This window comes from Caenorhabditis remanei, chromosome X (assembly GCF_010183535.1).
Source record: "Caenorhabditis remanei strain PX506 chromosome X, whole genome shotgun sequence".
Lineage (NCBI taxonomy): Eukaryota > Metazoa > Nematoda > Chromadorea > Rhabditida > Rhabditidae > Caenorhabditis > Caenorhabditis remanei.
Window position 1 is genome coordinate 14,860,352 of NC_071333.1, and position 19,166 is coordinate 14,879,517.

Here is a 19,166-nt window from a genome sequence, read left to right on the forward strand (position 1 = left end):
TTTGGTTCAATGGTAGCCTCAATCCAATACTTTTTTCTGTATAATTTTAAATGAGCATGTAATATTAAACATTTGGTAACAATGCCATAATTCCTTCCTACCAACACACGTTTTGACAATACAGTATTTCTCACCCCTTCCATTTTGCAATTGATTTTTTTCCCACCCAAGCCATCTCTAACATTTTAGCTATTTTAAATTGGAATTGTATGCGTATTCCTTATTCCTTCCACCCACCAATTTTCAGGAACATTTTTTCTCAATATTTATATTTATTTTTTCAATTTTCCCCATTTTCCCAAAACAATCAACTCATTCTTAGAATTCCAGCTAGCTTCTCTTATATTTTTTCGATTATTTCCCGTTTTTCATGCTTCTTGTCCTGATTCTCAATCAGTCAGCGGTTGCTTTTCTGTGTGTGCACATAAAATTTCCTTCTCACTCCATTTGCATTCGAATGAAACTCATTTTAATAAAGATTTCAAAAATTAATATCTCAATTCAAGGACAAATCGTTCATTCATCAGAAAAGTTACAAAATTGCAATTACAAATCTAAAATTAACGGCGTTTCTTCAAATTTTGATAGCCAGATGCATAATTCGTTTGACCAGCGCCACCGTAACCACTTGGAACCGAATTTCCATACTGGTTATTTCTGTATCCGTTGTTGTAGTTCTGTTGATCGGCATACTGTTGATTCGAGTTGAAGTTTCCGTTTGCATTCCCATATCCAGCAGTGACAGGGGTACGGTATCCATTGTTGTTGTTATTGTATCCCTGGTTATTATTGTATCCATTGTCGTTATATCTCATGTTGTTAATCCCATTGTTGTATCCATTGTTATTATATCCATATTGAGAGTCCTGATAGTTTTGTGTGGATTGCATACCTCCAGAGCCTGCTGAATAATACTGCCCGGTCACTGGCTGGTTGCTATTGGAATCACTGGAAGATCCGAACCAATTCCCAAATGTGCAAGATTCGCATTGACATGTTGGATCGTCACCGCTAAGGACACTACGGCAGGATCCTGATGAGCAGAGCTGGAATAATTAGAATTTTTTATCTGAAACTCAAAAAAAGTTAATTTACTCACTCTAACTTTGCACCAGGAAGTACATAGCGGGTCGGTGAAAGTTGACAAAATACTACTTGAGGAACAAATTGTAACAGACGATACCAGTACTGACAAATTTAGTAATACCAAAGTAATAAGAATAGCTCGAGTCATTCTTTACAACTTTTGAGAACTTTTCGAGTCTGTTTCTTCCGAGTTATATATACTTTAGGAGACATGAGTTCAACTCCAAAATACTAAAAGTAATTTGAGACTCTTAGGGTAAAGAAGTAAAAACTCTCAAATACATACCTCCTTCTTTTTTGACTCATTGCTTTGAAATTGTGAGTCAAACAAAGAAAAATTTGTTGACGATTTCACGGCGTTACTAATATTTACTCGACCGCTCGAGAGACTAATTTTATTTGCCAGCTCTTTTCGGCACTTTGGTTTTGTTTCCTTCTTTATTCAATCACATCTCGGACAAAGTTCATAGACGCCAAGAAATTGGTTTTATTTATCTAATGACGTTCAAGAAAACAGTTTTTCTTGTCACAAGGGTGATGGATGTAAACATGAGATTGATTGGGAGAAAAAGTGAAAATGGTATCGTTCGAAATATGATCAGTTTGTCTCTAGAAGGTATAAGTGGTTTATACCATTTGATAAATAAAATAAATCAGGAATGGAATGTTTTGAAGTCTGAACGTTTTCGATACAGAAGGGATAAGCTATCACAACATTTTTAATGTTCAACTTTAAAATAGAGACTTGTGACTATAATATTCTTGCAATGAGTTAGACTAGGTTGTAATAAATAAAAACTGAATACTTATAATTTTATAAACAATATTAGCTTGACCGAATATTTACATGTTTTCACTGTTCTAATTGTCTGCAAACTATTCACTTCGTGTATCTATTTTTGATACAAAAGACGTCAGGTTATTTTTGAAGTTTTAATAAACATGAATGTGTTTAACACTTTGCAGGTTTCCTGTCATAAGACATCTTGTTTCTATCAATTTTATTTCAGTTTCAAAATAGAAAACACAGAAACCATTATTTTCGCAGAGAACCGGAAACAGGTACTAATAAAACGTTTCATTAATAGTAATAAATCAATCATTCTTGTATTTTGTTCAAAGTGTACATGGAGTGTACATGGAGTGTATCAGTTTCGATCGTAATCATAGCTGTTTTGACTGGGATATAAATCGTTCTCATTCCGTTGATTCATTGCCCACGACGATGAAGACGACGTCGACGATCTGGGTCCATCAAAGTTCAGACGCGATTGTTGGAAACCATCATCCTCAGGGAAGATAACATTTCCGTTGTCATCTCTATAACACTTCTCACAAACGCAATTAGCTGTGTTCGTTGTCGCTGGGTCTTCTCTGCACACGCCCTTACCGCATCTCTGCAAAGGCAATAAAAGGTTATCAAAGAAGATGAATCGGTGAAAATACAAAAGTTGACAGAAAACTCACTCTCATTCGGCACCAAACATCACAAAGAGGATCAGTGAAGAATGACCCAAACTGTCCCCAATCTGTTCGTTTTGTAACGCAAACACTTTCAGAGTTTTCAGGGATAATGAAGAGAATGGCAGTTGCTAAGGCAATATGATAGTAGTTCATGGTGATTATCAGATCGGTCAATTATTATTTCTCTCTCATTTCGAGCAGTTATATAGCACACTCAATGTCTAAAGGTAAATAGTAACCGAAAGTGTTCACAGATTCAATTTGACCTAGGGATTTAACGGAGACAGTGGCACTCACTTCATTTTGACTCATCTCTTTGCTCACTTCCCTATTATTCTTTTGCCTCGGCACAAATCATTATTTTGTCACTAAAATCTGATCATTTGGCTTTCAAATTACTCGCAGTCACCGCTAAAAAGTTTTCTGTTTAATCAGCCGTCGCGCGTTAACTTGAAAATAAGAGAGAAGAGTTGCGAAATTATAGAGATTACAGTATATCTGAGATTTTGTGACATGAGTCACTATTGTGATTTTAGTTACTATATGAAAAGTTACAAAATAGTCAGACAATGCACCTGAAAACTATATATTTTAACTACTTTTAAACTTTTGTGTGCTTTTACGACACAATTTCCGTGATTTGGTTTTTGGCACATTTATTTTGAAAATTTCTTTATTTACAAAAATCTATTTACAAAATTAAATAAAATGAAATTATTGATTCTGGTTCTGTGTAGCTTGAACAAGTTTAGAAGGTGGAGCGGAATGAGAGGCAATAGAGGCACCCAATGTAGATTTACAAAATATGAAATTTCGGAAATCTTTAATCATCAGTATTGCAATTAGTGGGTCAAGAGCAGGGTATAATCCAAGAAATGCTGCAGTTTTGTTAGCCGCCACACCAAGCTCGACTCCAAAAATTGGAAGAATCATAATTAGACCAACCGGTAGATACATTGTAACAACAGGTAACACAGTCTGAAATATTTGCTCCGTTTATAAATTTTTTTCTCAATACATTATGCTCAAACCTGAACTGCAAGTGTTGTGAAAAGCTGTCTGTTCAGCTCTCTTGTCCTTGTACTCATATGAGATGCACAGTTTTTCATTTGTTGAAATGACTTCAAACCACAATATACTATAACCGAGAAGCATGTGCCCATAATAGAACTCATAAATGCACAGGCTAGTAATTGAGTTGGTATCCAGTGTTCTGGCTGAGTGTGTGTTGCAGGTGCCTGAAAATAAATGTTTTTTCTTGGAGGTGGAGGAAGACGTACTTTGAACATCATGGCTAAAAATGAGGATTCGTGTGAATTTGTGTTGAAATGTTCCATCAAGACGTCACTGAAAATGACATGACAATTATGACACTCCGATAGCTATCCTCACTGATAATGTCTTTCTCTCATTTCATCTGGCGCCATTGGGTAATAAGTTGTTAGTGACCAAGCTATGAAGACAACAACGCACGGTAAGAATGTGATGTATATACGGTTTCCATCAAAATAGTACATTTTTTCAGATCTGAAACTCTTGTATTGTGTGAGTTAAGTAACTTTCATACTAACTTGCAAACTGCGATGTATCTGTAAAAGAAATGAAGAGCTAGCAAAGAGATACATAGACCAAATGAACCACAGTAAATACCTGAAATGTGATTTTAAAAAAAATTAATTGTGAAAAACATACCGGTCAAGGGTACTCCAATAGGTCGGTAAAGCCGCAATGGCCCATTGGAACATACACAAAGAGATCTTCCTTTTGAGAACATTACCTGAATTAAAGAAATATTGAAAGATAATTGAAAACATCGAAGAAAAATGCAAAACGTATGACGAATCGTACGTTTTTAGTGGGGCCGAGGCACACCAGGGGGTTTTCGGGGCCGAAGCACACCTAACAATCACGGGGAGAAGAGGATGGGCCGAAGCGTCATCATTCTGACCGCGGCGAGGATTGAACCATAGAGTACGAGGACCGAAGTACCGCACCACTACCACTCAACCACGCAGCTGTTGAGAGTGGGGACCATTGAGATTGTATAAATAGAGGGAACGAAGGGGGAAGAAAGGAGAAGACGGGGGAAAAGAGGAGGAGATGGGGGAGAGGAAGACATAGGGTCTCTTATACTAAAATGGCCAAATTGGGTGAGTGGTTGTATGAAACGTGCGATAATTGAAACATGGATTTAATAAAATTGAGTAATCCAACAAATTATATGACAAAATCGTGTGTCACTGTTTTATTTAGTCAGAACAATTTTGTTTTTATTCCAATTCTTCGAATTTCGGAACACCCACTCAAAGAAATTTCTCAGCCCGTCCTCTTTTTAGTTGCATGCAATAAAACACAACAATTTTTAAAACTCAAGAAAATTACCGGTAATGTCAGCACTTCGATGATGGAATACCAAAGTGCAGAAAGTGAGAACACAATCATCAGAATCCGATATCGGCCAAACTTAGGGTTAGCCCGATAATATAGAAGAAATAGTAGTACAGAATTCATTAGTAGAGATCCTACAAATCCTGTGTATTGCAGATATTCGACAAGTTTTTCCATATTTTTTTTTGGAATTTTTTTTTCGATTTTCGAAATTTTTTGATTGAAAAGTCTGTATTTATAAAATGAAAGAAGTAAAAATTAGTGGTTATTCAAGTTGTTATGCCAGACGTTGTTTATGATAACACAGACATTCTGCTTACGACAATGATGTGACTTTTTGAATTCCCGGTTGGATTCGTATTAATATTTCGGATTCGTTGAGACTAACAAGTTACGTGGTGATGTTAGAATGCATAACTTTCAAGGGAACTAATTAGCACATTATTGAGCGCTCGGATTATTGAAAACAGACTCATGATCATTTTTATTTCCATTATCAGAGAATATTTGCTTCCGGTTTTTCAGAATCAAAAATTATTATTGTACAATGAAATACAAACATCAGACAAAAGTTATGGTAGAAAACGGTTCAAGTTGCTTGAAAAGTCGATGCAGGTTTGTCAACACGTCCAGTTGTTGTTGAAACCTTTGCCAAAGATTTCTTCTGACAGAAAATGAAACTTCGGAACTCTTTAATTAACAGAATTGCTATTAATGGGTCCAATGCAGGGTAGACTCCGATGAAGGCTCCAGTTTTATTTGCTTCGGCGCCAAGCTCAATTCCAAAAATAGGAAGGATAATGAAACATCCCGCTGGTAGATACATTGTAAAAAGTGGAAGTAAAGTCTGAAAATTTAGTCAATGGCATTTGAAGAAGAATTGAAAGAGAACCTGCATTCCAAGTGTCAGACATAATTGTCGGTTGAGCTCTTTTGTTTTCTTACTCATGTGAGCACCGCAATTATTCATCTGTTTCAATGCTTTAGAGCCATAATAAAATATTGCAAAGAGACATGAATTCAAAATAACACAGCAAATGAAAAAAGGGACAAGTTGGGAAAAGTTCCAATGTTCTGGCGTTAAGTCTGATGCAGGGGACTGAAATATTTCTAGTTTTCAGATATAATCCACAGAAACTAACTTTGTACAGCATTGAGATAAACGAGGCTTTGTAGGAGTCAATATTATAATTTTCAAGTAAGACATCGCTAAAATATCCAATGATTACTGATATTATAAGTCACATACTGATAAATTGCTTCTTTCTCTGCATCTATTGACATTAAAAAATATACATTCGATGTCCAAATGACTAATATGGTATAACATGGAATCAACGTGTAGATGATTCGTTTTCCTTCAAAATAGTACAACTTGTCGGGCCTGAAATAATATAATATTTAGGTATGAACACCAATATAAAAACTCACTTGCAAACGGCAATGTATCTATAAAAAAAATGTAATGCAAGTAATGAAATGCACATTCCAAACGAGCCACAGTAGAGAGCTGAAAGGAAAATAAATTTTTTTTAATGAGTGCATCCAAGAACTTACAAACAAGTGGAACCCCAATAGGTCTATACGAGGAGAAAGGACCATCAGAGGCGATACAAAGAGATCTTCCCTTGCAGAACATCACCTAAAACGTTATAGGTATAGGAAGCGTATTTAAATATCATTGACTCACTGGAAACGTTAATACTTCAATCAAGGAGTAGACCATAGCGAACATAGAAAATACAATCATAAGAACACGGTATCTGCCAAAACTGCTACTAGCCCGGAAGAAGAGTAGATAGAGGAGTACCACATTTATTAATTGAGCAGAAACAAAAGCAGCGTACTGAATTATTTGAATAATTTTTTCCACATCCATTTGATGCGAGTTCAGGATTTGTTGTCTGGGAGCAATCTGAATTTCTATTTAAATGAAGATTAGTGTCAACGATAACAATCAAATTTTATTCAACATGTTTTTCGAAACTTTGTTTTTGCCAGTCTCCATTGTATTCTGCATTTTGTTTGAAATATCTCAATAAATCTTAATTGAATTGATTCACCAATAAACCAAATCAAACTATTCTTTCTGTTCAACGGAAAAATAAACGGAAAAATTGTTGGAACCATATTTTTTATCTATTTTCAAAATTTCGCAGTATCCCTTTAATTTTTATATTGTGCAGCATCGTCCTTTTTTCTCATGAATCTAGTTGATTTCCTGTTTTCATTCACTTCCATCCTGTTCTAAAGATCCTCATCAAAATTTCAAAAACAGGTTTTGTCCCTGATGGTTGTCTGTTTTTCCAAAATGGCATCTAACATCACAAACAGGATAACAAACTTCAATGAATATTGTGCTCAGAAAATATTATTCTGTGACGGCGAGATGAAATGTCAGGATGAGCAAGTTTTGCGGGGATGAAAAGTTAATCAGATAAATCTATTTTATTGCATAAGAATATTTTCTTCCTCCTCTATCATCATAGTAGACGTACATACAAACAAAATAAAACCCAGAACCAATTATTAATAAGTTATCGAAAAAATTATTTGGGAATTTTGGAATTTGATAAAATTAAGCAGTAGCCTTTTTCAATTCTCCTGTGGCTTCCAAAGCTCTGAACACTTCGGTTGGGTTGAGGTTCTCATGGAGGTACGTGTACTTTCCGTTCTTGAAGTCTTCAACCATGTGTCCTTCTCCTCTCAACAACCATTTAGTGGTCAATAGTCCCTCCACTCCGACTGGTCCACGTGCATGGATTCTTCCAGTTGAGATACCGACCTCTGCCCCAAGTCCAAATCGGTATCCATCTGCGAATCTGGTTGAGGCGTTGTGGAATGCACAGGCACTGTCTACGTGCTTCAAGAAGTGCTCAGCAGTGTTGGCTGAAATAAAATTCGTCAGTTTTTAAACAAAAAACGATGTGTGATACAGAATTACTTATAGCTAAAATCTCAAAACTCACTATTCTCTGTGATAATAGACTCGGTATGTCCTGATCCATAGCGAATGATGTGAGCGACGGCTTCTTCGACATTGTCAACAACCTCCAGTGTGCATTCCAATGAGCCGTACTCGAATGACATGCTCTCCGCTGGTGGTGGAGCAAATTTCAGGAGAGACGCAAGTTTTGGTCCCGCATGAAGTTTGACTCCCTCTGATTTGAACATGCTGCACAATGCATCAAAGAATGGCGCAGTTGCCAAGTCCTTGTGAATCAAAATAGTCTCAGCAGCATTGCAAGCCGATGGGTAGTCGCATTTAGAGTCGCGAACGATTTGAATTGCTTTTTGTTCATCACAATCTTTGTCAATGTAGACGTGGCAGACTCCCTCGGCATGTCCCAATACCGGAATTCCCTTACTCTTCTCTTGCATAGAACGCACCAAATCAGAAGACCCTCTTGGAATGACCAAGTCGATGAGATCCTGCAAATTACCATGATTTAGTGTCGCTGTAAACAGACCAACTTACCTTGAGCTGAAGCAAATCTGCCACATCTTCTCTTGATCTGACCAATGTAACAGCATCTCTCATTTCAAATCCATGAGTTCCGAGTGCTTCTTGAACGAGAGCGTGCAACGCCTTGTTACTTTCCTCGGCTTCTTTTCCTCCCTTGAGCAAAAGTGCATTTCCGGAAGCCATTGCAAGAGAAGCAACTTGAGGGAGACAATCTGGACGGGACTCGAAAATGACCATTAGACTTCCGATTGGAACAGTGACTTGTTCCAAGAACAGTCCTTCCGCAACTTTTACTTTCTTCAGAACTCTTCCAACAAGTGTCTCTGCGGAGTCAGCAATAGTGTTAAGACCAGCATGCAAATCTTGAATTTTCTCTGGAGTCATCTTCAATCTGTTCAAAAGTTGTGGATCGAGACCGGACGATTTTGCGTTGGCAAGATCTGTCTTATTAGCCTCGATGATGTATTTCTCCTTGTCTACCAATAAGGCTGCCAAGTGGCGAACCATAGCTCCACGTTCTTTGTTTGAGAGAGCAGCGAGTTGGCGTCCAGCATCACGGCCTGAAATGATTATTAATAACATCAGTCTCACTTGAGTCGCACCACTTACACTTCTCAGCAACTTCCTCAATTGGTGGTCCTTCGTATCCCTTGGTATTACAGAACATGGTTCCGATTTTCTTTCCGGCAACTGCATCAGTGATAGCGTCCTGAGCAAGTCCATTGGTAATGACTGTGGTGACTCCGTTCTGAAGAGCAGTCACACACGCAGTGACCTTGCTTTCCATTCCTCCGGTTCCGAATTTGCTGTTGGCTCCGAAAGTGACACCGGAATTCTCAGATGGAACATAAGTGTGAAGTAGTCTAGAACCCTCAAGATCTGGTGGTCCTGTGTAAACTCCATTGACATTTGACAGAATAATCAAAAGCTCTGCTTCAATTTCCGCAGAGAGTCTTGCAGCCAATGAATCATTGTCAGAGATGTGCTGCAAATTTTTCTCCATTTTTATTATGTTTTGGTGTGTAAAGGAATTTAATGGATGATGATGTCACAAAACAATTACCGACAACAATGCAACATTCAAATTGGTCAACTTTCTTCCTGGTCAAAAGGACACTACTCACCATATTCAATTTTGGGTCTGGAGCAACTGCGTCGTTGGCATTGACAATTGGAATGATGTTCAAAGAAAGAAGGCTTTCAATAGTTGCCTGAAGGTTCTTTCGTCGTTGGTCGTCGTCGATATCTGGCTTGGTGAGGAGAACTTGAGCAACAGTGATTCCGTACTGCTGGAAGAGTTGCTCATAGAGAGACATGAGTCCCGGCATTCCAGATGCAGCGCAGGCTCTCTTATCAGCAGCCATTCCAGATGGTCCTCTGAAAATAAAAATAACTGAAAACTTATACATAGCATATTATGAAAAAATCCACTATTGTCCGAAATCTCGAGTGGGAAGATTATTTCAGATACTACAAGATTTACAACTTCGTGTTACTAATCCCTATCTGATTTTTGAAATTTGCAGATAATTTTTCACATCCGCGTATCATTCATCGCCTCCGTGAATTACTTCATCCGCTTATCAGATTTCAGTATAACATGTTATATAAACAGTATTCCAAACGAACACCGAACTTCAGTCACGGTTCAATTACCTGAGAGTTTGACGCATGCTCATGCTCATAACCAATTCCTGACGGAGTTTTTGTCTTCCGAAAGCGACGGCTCCAGATGACACAATCAGCATCTGACGTCCGGATTGTTGGAGTTCAGAAACCTGAAAATGTTTGATACAGTTTATATACGTTTTGTTGATAATTGATTTCATGTTAAAATTCATTGTGTGATGAATCACATTAATTGTTTTCTAGTTTACTCTTTTCTTCTCCCCCAGATAACAACCCTATTTCCTGAATCCTGAAGTTGGCATTTAAAATCAGGTGTTGTATGTGCATTATTTTCTGTATAAACCTAGACACCAAATTACAAACATCGTCATCAAAAACATTGCTAATTGAAAATTCAGCTCTGGTAGGTGGAAGACGTTTCCAGGTGCTTAACAATTGTTTTAGTCTCGGTGGTTTTGTTTTTCTTTTTTTTTGACTAGTGGACACTGTAGTTATATTGAGCAGACTAAACGTGTCTTTTAACCTTGTTTTGTTTTTTGAAGAGCAAAATATGACGCCGATGTTTTTTTAGCTCTCATAGCTATGTTTATCCCGTGTACTTGTTGGTAGTATTCTTTTTTGGGAAAATTAAATTCTGCACTTTTTGTTTCGTTCCGGCTTGGAATAAAATATAGAATAAGGCAGCAGGAAAAAAAACGCAACATCCCGAAATAACATTATATAATTGGGGCCACCTCTCTTTTTTTCTTCTTCTTTCATTCGCACCCATCAAGTTTTCCGGAACTTTAAACTAACCTGTTCCACAATTGAAGCCAATCGTCCGAGTGCTAGACCACACTCGTCTTCACGTGTGATCACTGCGCTTCCAAGTTTCACCACAACTCGTTGTGCTTTTTTCAAGTCATTTCTTGTGCTGATGAGTGGATGCTTTTGTCTCGTCTTCGTGCTGTAACTATTAATCGGAATTCGTTGTTTGGTGCACTTTCGTCGTCTTATGTGGACAATTCTTATCATTTTTGACCCTCATTGATAATCATCTATGATAACCGTAAATACGCAAATATAAGTCGATTGTTTATACCTTGTCCTCTGTTTTCGTCCTAATCACTTACGTGTTAAGAACAGTTCAAAAAGATGTTGGGACAAGGAGTATATGATTTCTAGCAGATCCAGATTCTTTATTTAAATACCCAAAGCAATAATAAGTGTCGATCCCAAATTCCCACATGTTTTAGTTATACTCCTCTGAACTTGACTCACCAGAAATTGCCATTTGCATCTCTGACTGGAGTGGCTCCGACAGCAGTAATCGGGCTAACTTTCTCATATGGTGCCAAAGCAGATGATCTCGTTTTAATCAGCTCTGTCTGCAAAACAAGTAGAAATTTGGAAGTGATTTCTGGAAGCAATGTGTCTACCTGTGTTGGACGGAGAATATTGATGTGGGAGTTTCTGAGTGGAACTCGTAAACATCGTGTCGCACGGAACATTTTGGTGGACAAGATCTGAAAAATGAACATTTGGAGATCTAGATTTGTAGTACTGCAAGAGTGTAGAAGACGTTCAAAGTTACCTTGGTGAACATTTTCAAGTTTTGGAATAAGAATTTCAGTAAATAAACAAAATTCAGTATGAAAACATACGTACTGTTTTTCAGTTTTATAGCTAAACATTAGGGCTGTAACTGTTATACTGTATTGCACCATATTTGGAAACAAAAGACGGTTTTTGTAACAAATCAGAAGGGCGAAAAGAAGGGAAATCGAAATCAACGTTGTCAGTTCACTCCTAGTCCGCCTAGTCAACCGTATATCTTTCTTCCTCCACGCATCAATCCGGTTCCGCAGTCCGTTGTCATCTCACCCCCCTTTTCCTTATGTATTTTATTTTCACCCGTTCAACTTGCAATTGATAATCACAAAATCACCAGACCTATCCTTTCCTAGTGGACTGACTATGTTGCCAAATTTTTTGAGTAGTTTTTTTGTTTTAATTGCTTCTGATCAAAGAACTATGGGTTGTATTGGATTGGGGTGGGATGGTATGGTATTCACGTGACAGTCAAAGTTCAAGAAATGAGTGCCAATTAGGTACAAAAAGCAAAATGGGAGAGCTGGAGAAGTGATAAGACACCATATACCTTTGGAGCCGATCATGAGAATGGTTAAGATTGGTTTCTACATCTAAAACGTGACAATATGAAAATCTTATTCATTTTGCACGCATCTTACAACGGGTTTCAATTTTATATCAGCGTAACATCTAGAGAACTGGATTTTTTTAGTTCCTGGATATCTTCCTTATAGACATACCATTATATATTTGACAAAGATTTTTTAAAGGCTGTCAAAAGGTGAAAGAGTAAAAAAATGTATGAAAAACAAGGTAAATTCAAAATTCGTCTAACGCTGGTCAATAGCATATGACTGTAGTGGACGAATGAGAGATGGTTTACCCCCGGACGACCACAACTCGCCCTTTTTGATAAGATAACACGCGAGCTCACTGTTGTCGACTCCGCCCACTCGATCACGTTGAGTCGTCCCTCCATTTTCACTGTCTAATCTTATCGGTTCATCTGTCAATTATTGTTTTTTGACAATTTGTATTGTGGAAAAAACAGGGGTAAAAGATAACAAGAACAAAAATGGATGGATCTTGGAATTGTAAACTTTGAAATTGGGCCAAATAAGGCTTCGATTGAAATTCAATTTGAAGCCAAGCGCGATATCAAAGCTCGGAAATAAGAGATGAGAAGTGGAAGTTAGCCTCAACAAATGGCACGTAAACACTAAATTTGAAATAAATGAAGAAATATTGCGATTTTAGGATTTCAGTCAGAACGGAGCTTCCGACATTCAAAGATCTCATTTGAAGTTTCTTTCCTTTTTAGTATTATTTTGAAACCGAATTTTCAGATAACTACTTGATTCAATCCACACTGCTGTCTTATTCATTCATCTGGTTTTGAGGGTGTTTTTGCAATTAATTAGGTACCTGTAGTCTGTCAAAGACACCTGATGGTAGGAGTATTTTACGAGAAAAATTCATGATTTCTGGCATAATGCCAACACGAGGTGGGGTCTGAATCTCGTGATGAATCGGTACCCTTCCTAGTTAAACATATTGAGAATACTTCCTCCTTTCCATTCAATGCTACACGTTTTGACCGTTTTCCGTGCTCTCGTTATCAGCGACTATAGCGAGAATACTTTCTTTCGGTCACTCTATTTTTCTCGCACTATGAATATCAAACCCGACGACCAAATAATCATATTACATTTAAGATTGTGATTTCATTCAAACTCCAAAGGGCGCTCATAACTTGAATTTTGAAAATAGGAAAACGTCACCAAGCAGGTGAATTCTTTGAATGAAGGGATCAGAAATGGGGAGGGACACAAAGTACTGTTAACTTTTTATGACCGCAATTTTGATAATTTTGCAGGTTTTTGAGTATAAAACAATTTTTTGATTTTTTGTTGGTTCGAACAGGTTGATCAGACTTTGAGTCATATGACATTTTTTGAACAGATTTATTCCACCTGAAGTGTTGAACACAATTAATCACACGGAGAATCCAGGCCACCCATACTAATCAGAACACGAAGCACAGTTAGCATTGACACCGCCTTTTTTGAGAATTCCGATCACATACTGAATTTCACTTCTTTTTTTGGGACCAGTTCGTGTTTACACAAGTCGTAGCAGCTCATGTCTTCCATTCTTTTTTGGATCAACTAATTTATCTTATTTTCTTCTTTTTTCTTCTTGTTGATTCGAATGAAAATGAAAGTGACGTTTTTATTTAGAAGTTGTTTCTTTTTTCTAACTCCAGAATAGGAATTAGGTGGTTCTGAGAAGGGCAACTACCGGGTCCTTCGAACATCGTTTTTATTCTTTCAACGCAGGTCAAAAGTCACGTATCTATTTTTATTCCGTGTCTACCTATAACTAGGAGTTTTCTTCATGTCGGAAATATGTTTACTCCTTCTACTTCACTTAATGAAAACTGTCTGCCTTTAAAGCATGTAGGGATTACCCACGCGTGTTAGAATTAAAAAATAGGAGATGAAAGTTGAACGATGAAAATATTCTCATTATTTTTATCCATTTCGTTATTTTTTCTCTTACTTTTTATTAAAATTCCTCATTCTTTGCAATTTACTTATTTCATTATTCTGCTTTTTGTAGATCATAAACTGATTTTTCGAAAGTTTCGAACTAAAATTCCATGTGTGGTCTCTTATCCTAACATGTAAGCAGATTAGTCGGACTGAAACGTGATGAATTTTTTCAGTTTATGTAGTGTGTGCTATGATGTCAGTGAAACGCCATATGCATTGAGCACGATTTTGTTAAAACCTGGTGCATTCAAATTGCATTGAGCTTTGAATTTGTGGATTTGCATCTGCTTTTAAGTTTAATCCACATAATTATCTAGTCTAACCATGTGATCTCTGAGAACTTCTTCAGACTAGAACTGATGATTCGATTTAGGGATCTTAAAAATGTTCAGCATTGAATTAGATTAAAACTTTGGAATTAAGCGACATTTCAAATTGAATGGAAACTCTGGATGATAAGATGAACTATGACTTCCGGTGTGATGAATCGAAATGCCGTCTAATCAGATTTAAAAATCAGCGGAGAGATGTTCTATGACAAATTTCATTCAATTCTGATTATGTTCTCTTGAATCCAAAACTCGCTCCTTGGACACCACAGTTTCCGATAATCTCAGAATGAATAATGGCAAAAATCCGATCATCCGAGAAAATCCGTCATAAGCCAACACCTGGTTAAAATCAGTTTCCTTTTTAGGACATGGTTGTTTATTCCATACTTGCAAAATTCCGGGCTGGCCCGCCGGGCCGGCCCGGCCCGGTTTCAGCCCGGCCCGGTCCCGGATTTGAATTTTTGAATTTTTTTTTCACTAGAACTTTTTTTTTCAATAATTTTTTTGTCTGAAAATTTTCCAAATTTTTTCTCAAGAATATCAAAAAATCAGTTTTAAGCGAGTTATGAGACCTCAAAATTCCAAAAATCGCTCCCCGTCGTTATATTTTCAGTACATTTCAATAGAAATGCTCCTCGTCTGAACGTGAAATGCATTCATAAATTTTCATTTTTCGAATTTTTTCTTGAAAATTTTTAAAAATATTGCTTTCACGTGTAGGACGAAGAGAAATTCTATTGAAATGTACTGTAAAAGTGCACGACTAGCATCGATTTTTGACATTTTGAGGTCTCATAATTCGCTTTAGACGTATTTTCAGACATGAAACCAAAAGAAATGTATATTTTTCCTGGCTTTCTGAATCGATTCATATCAAAAACCCTCAATTTAGAACTAGTTGTGTCCCCCTTTAAATTTTTTTGCCAAAAAAATTGGAAAATTTTCGAAAAAAAAAATTGAGTTTTTTTAGTACTGAAAATCCGGGCCGAAGAAATTCTGATTTCGGCCCGGCCCGGCCCGTTGCAACTCTGGTTTATTCTGATCCTACCAACTCTTATCATTATTTCTTCAATGTATGTAGATCATAGACTAGCTGCGCCTCTCTACAATGAACGTAGCTCGATTTGTAACCCTAAGCAGGTGTTTTTAGTGCCATTGGTCACAAATGACTCATATAAAGAATTCTTCAGTTTTTACAGTCTAGCCAATTGAAAACAATTTTTTTTTCAGACAGCCGTTTTTTATTAGGAAGTCGATTCTCCTCCCTTATTTTTTGTCGTTTTGTTTTATGGTTTTATTTTGTTCATCTCCTTTAATTGTCAGCAGTTGAAGGGACCAAAAATGTGGTCGACTAATCACTCGGGGGGTCTTTTCTGCTGTTTTTGACAACCCTCTACCCCAAAAATTTTGTTTGGAACAATTTGGACGCTGACCAAGAACTAACTCAAAAAACATATGTAACAGTAACTCGTCTATAGATTTTCTCTGATTTTTCAGAAAGCTTATTTTCATTTTTTCATTTTTCAGAAAGTTTGGCAATCATTTCCTAGAATAAAAAAACTGTTTTCAATCAAGCAAGTTTTTAGTTGTCAATCTCAAATTTGGATCGTCCGATGAGAAAACTGATACAGACTCTGCGGATGGAATGACGCAGGTCAAAGTAACACCACATGTTGAAACTAGAAAACACGAAAATCTGAATCTAGGTTTGCAGGTGCTTAGTAGAAGCAGTTTACTAAAAATGGAGGGCAAATCATCAGGAATAAAATTTTGACCAGACTATGTTTACGTAGACCTTGTTGAACTGATCTGTGCAATATCAAATGTTGAGTAAACCCCTTGCCTAGACTGGTCAATCACTTTTTGAAACTTTCCGTTTTTGTACAGCTGTTAAAATACATTCAAGGTTCTCACAGTTTCTTGAACTCAAAACCATCTGTTTTCTTCATTTTTTCTGGAGCCCGTGCTAATTTTAGCCTCTGTTTTTTTAAATAAATCACGTTTGGTCGATCTGACAAGAATCAAAGTTTAAAGCATCGCACTGATCAGAAATAAGTGTTAATTAGTCAGAGTTGTAGAGAACACAATCTGATTTTACAAACTTTTATGTTGAATAGCTTTTGTAAAAAGCAAATTTCAAAATTTTCGATATGATGTTATTTTATTCAAATTTCTGCAGGATGTCTGCTGGATAAACACAAAAATGTACTAAAACAGCTCATTTCGCGGGTCATAATCCTCTACTATACACCCACACCATCCACCCGAATATGAGCTAAATTCGAATTTCAAAAACCGGTGTCACAGAAGCCCTTGAATTTTTCAAACGTCGTAACGTGGGAGCTGAAGGGGAGGGAAGGATTAAACTAAAGTGATAAAACATTTCAAAACAAGATAAACAGTTTATTCTTCCCTCCCATTGGCTTCGTTCGGTGCAGTGATCTAACGCTTTTCATTCCGTGGTGAGTTCCCTAGTTCCCCTCATTTTGTGCCTTATTAATTTTGAATAATTCAACGTGTTACCGTCATTCCTGAGTCTACCTATTGCTCATCTTTTGTGTGCCATGACATGTTTTTTCATTTAGTCCTGCTTGTATCCTCACAAAATAGAAAATTAGCATTAGGCGAGCCCACGTGTCAACAAACCATTCATTTACGGTGTTTTCTATATTTTTGCTTTTTTTGAAACGACATGTTAATTACATTGATGTTGTATCAAAAAATAACAGTCATTCTGAAATTTGTCAAATAATTTTTTTGATGTTCTTACATGGTCTATGGAAATTCCCCGCCTACAAAATCTCGAACACGCTTGACCTTGTTTGAAAAATTCTTTTTTTGCATCACGTCAATTTTCATCCCATTGTCTTTTTTCTTTTATTTTATCCCCCGTTTTTGCCGTTTGATCAATGAGTGTGAGACATATATATATTCGAAATGTCTAATCCAGACAAATTCGGTAACATTCTTTCATCCCCGTGTGTGGTTGTGTGTGTTCTATTTTTATCTCAATAACTGAGGGCTTTTCTCAGTGCCGCAACCGCCGCGTGTGGAGTGTCATCCTAATATGAATGAAAAATTGGGTGGGAGGAAGGAAAATGAAAAGGTCGTCATAACTTTTGTGTTTCTTTTTGAATGCGAGTTTAGTCTATTTTGATAGGTTCGCAAGCGGAAATGTTTAGAAATTAGTCGTCATCAGTCTTTTCAAATTATTAATTTATGTTCTTTGACACAACAAATTTTAAGTATGTTTGAAAGTTAGTAAGTTTGACGTTGTATGGTGACATAGTATTTGTACGGAATGCGAGTGATTTAAGCAGTAGTAACAGGAATCCAGAACTTATAAGAATCAAGGAATATTGAAATGCTAATACAGAATTGTCATATCTAACGGTTTCCAGTAAACTTTCAAACTGATTTTTGGGTGTTCAGCATTCAGCACCTGAACTTTTATCAAAATAAAATATCTTACAACTTCCTAATAATAAATGACAAGTAGAATACCAACCAACTTCCCAAAATGTCAAACTTTGGGAAGCCACAATTTTCTCTGTTCAAATGCCTCCCACACTACAATCAAGGGCTTAGAATACATTTAGAATACATTCTAAGAATTCATGAAATACTTGAAACAGTTGAGTAAAACCAGCTGTTTCTGATGTAGCCCAGGTTGAATTCGCAGTGTCGAAACATCAAAGACACTTTCTCGAAACACCAACCTAAGTTCATTCATTCATTCAAAAGATGCAACAAGAAAAAACACACAAGCGGAATAGTTAATTAGGTGCCCCCTCATTTCTCTTCATATTTAAAGTTCAATCACAAGGGGGCTAAGCTAAACGTTGATTCATATCGTCAATTTATGAATATTCATTACAACTCAAAGTTCTCTATGAGTTTTTTTTTATTCTTGGGCTATCATAAATATTTGACTTTTTTGATGTCGTCGTTTTGTTCCCCTCATTGCGAACTGTATAAACATATGTTTTCTTATTCTGACGTTCTGCACCCATGTTATTCTGAATAACTTACAATGAACTCTATGTCACGTTCATTCCTACCATTTCCTTGCTGTTCCGTTCCAAACGTTCCGAAATGATGGGAACAGGTGAAAGCGGAGCAAGGAGAAATGTAAGAATGACGAAACGGAGTTCCTCGGAAGTGCTGTTACGTGACTTGTCCTCTAACTTCTTTCATTAACCGTTCGCGTCGTTTATTTTCGTTTTCAGTTATTCCAAGATATTTTAGAGCATACCAAACAAGTGTTCTCAGAAAATCGAAAAACAAATCATAATACTCAATTTATTATATAACCCACCAAATGTCATAACTTTCATGACCCAATGTTCGTTTCAACTTTATTCTTTTTCAGTCATCGGCTATCAGTCATCTGAACATTATTGCAACATGTGTAATAATAATATCCTAATATAGTGTTGCGGTGAATAAATTGATTAGTCAAATCAAATTGAATCAGAAGTAGTCAGCGTTAGTCAGAAGTTGCCAACTGTTGATAGTGTCGTAATATGTTTTTGTGTAACTTTTTGATCTATAGCTTTTCGTTAATCGGGAGCTAATAGTGAAAACGGTATTTGTAGTTTTCTCAGTATGCATTTTTCCTTGACTCATGAGAATTATTTGAATATCTCTTTGTTAGACTTTACATTATTTTGA

The 19,166-nt window shown here is 36.7% G+C and overlaps 5 protein-coding genes across 5 annotated transcripts; all 5 read right to left on the reverse strand.

Annotated features, from left to right (window-relative positions):
• Positions 1-560: 560 nt before the first annotated feature.
• On the reverse strand, positions 561-1,234 carry GCK72_024948 (uncharacterized protein; the record flags this gene model as incomplete). Its single annotated transcript, XM_003099792.2, has 2 exons — positions 561-1,046; positions 1,100-1,234. 2 exons carry the CDS (start codon positions 1,232-1,234, stop codon positions 561-563), a joined length of 621 nt encoding a protein of 206 aa, XP_003099840.2.
• A 1,000-nt stretch (positions 1,235-2,234) lies between these two features.
• Positions 2,235-2,703, reverse strand: GCK72_024949 (uncharacterized protein; the record flags this gene model as incomplete). Its single annotated transcript, XM_003099757.2, has 2 exons — positions 2,235-2,483; positions 2,554-2,703. 2 exons carry the CDS (start codon positions 2,701-2,703, stop codon positions 2,235-2,237), a joined length of 399 nt encoding a protein of 132 aa, XP_003099805.2.
• A 561-nt stretch (positions 2,704-3,264) lies between these two features.
• On the reverse strand, positions 3,265-5,061 carry GCK72_024950 (uncharacterized protein; the record flags this gene model as incomplete). The annotated part of the gene is made up of 7 exons (XM_003099750.2): positions 3,265-3,528; positions 3,582-3,788; positions 3,831-3,897; positions 3,943-4,077; positions 4,122-4,200; positions 4,243-4,327; positions 4,933-5,061. 7 exons carry the CDS (start codon positions 5,059-5,061, stop codon positions 3,265-3,267), a joined length of 966 nt encoding a protein of 321 aa, XP_003099798.2.
• Positions 5,062-5,527: 466 nt separating this feature from the next.
• On the reverse strand, positions 5,528-6,673 carry GCK72_024951 (uncharacterized protein; the record flags this gene model as incomplete). The annotated part of the gene is made up of 5 exons (XM_053736133.1): positions 5,528-5,785; positions 6,184-6,322; positions 6,370-6,448; positions 6,496-6,580; positions 6,629-6,673. 5 exons carry the CDS (start codon positions 6,671-6,673, stop codon positions 5,528-5,530), a joined length of 606 nt encoding a protein of 201 aa, XP_053579699.1.
• An 843-nt stretch (positions 6,674-7,516) lies between these two features.
• On the reverse strand, positions 7,517-11,618 carry GCK72_024952 (uncharacterized protein; the record flags this gene model as incomplete). The annotated part of the gene is made up of 10 exons (XM_053736134.1): positions 7,517-7,827; positions 7,908-8,370; positions 8,417-8,964; positions 9,014-9,389; positions 9,529-9,781; positions 10,061-10,182; positions 10,829-10,979; positions 11,294-11,400; positions 11,452-11,538; positions 11,607-11,618. The coding sequence occupies 10 exons, from the start codon at positions 11,616-11,618 to the stop codon at positions 7,517-7,519; spliced, it is 2,430 nt and encodes an 809-aa protein (XP_053579700.1).
• Positions 11,619-19,166: the final 7,548 nt, after the last annotated feature.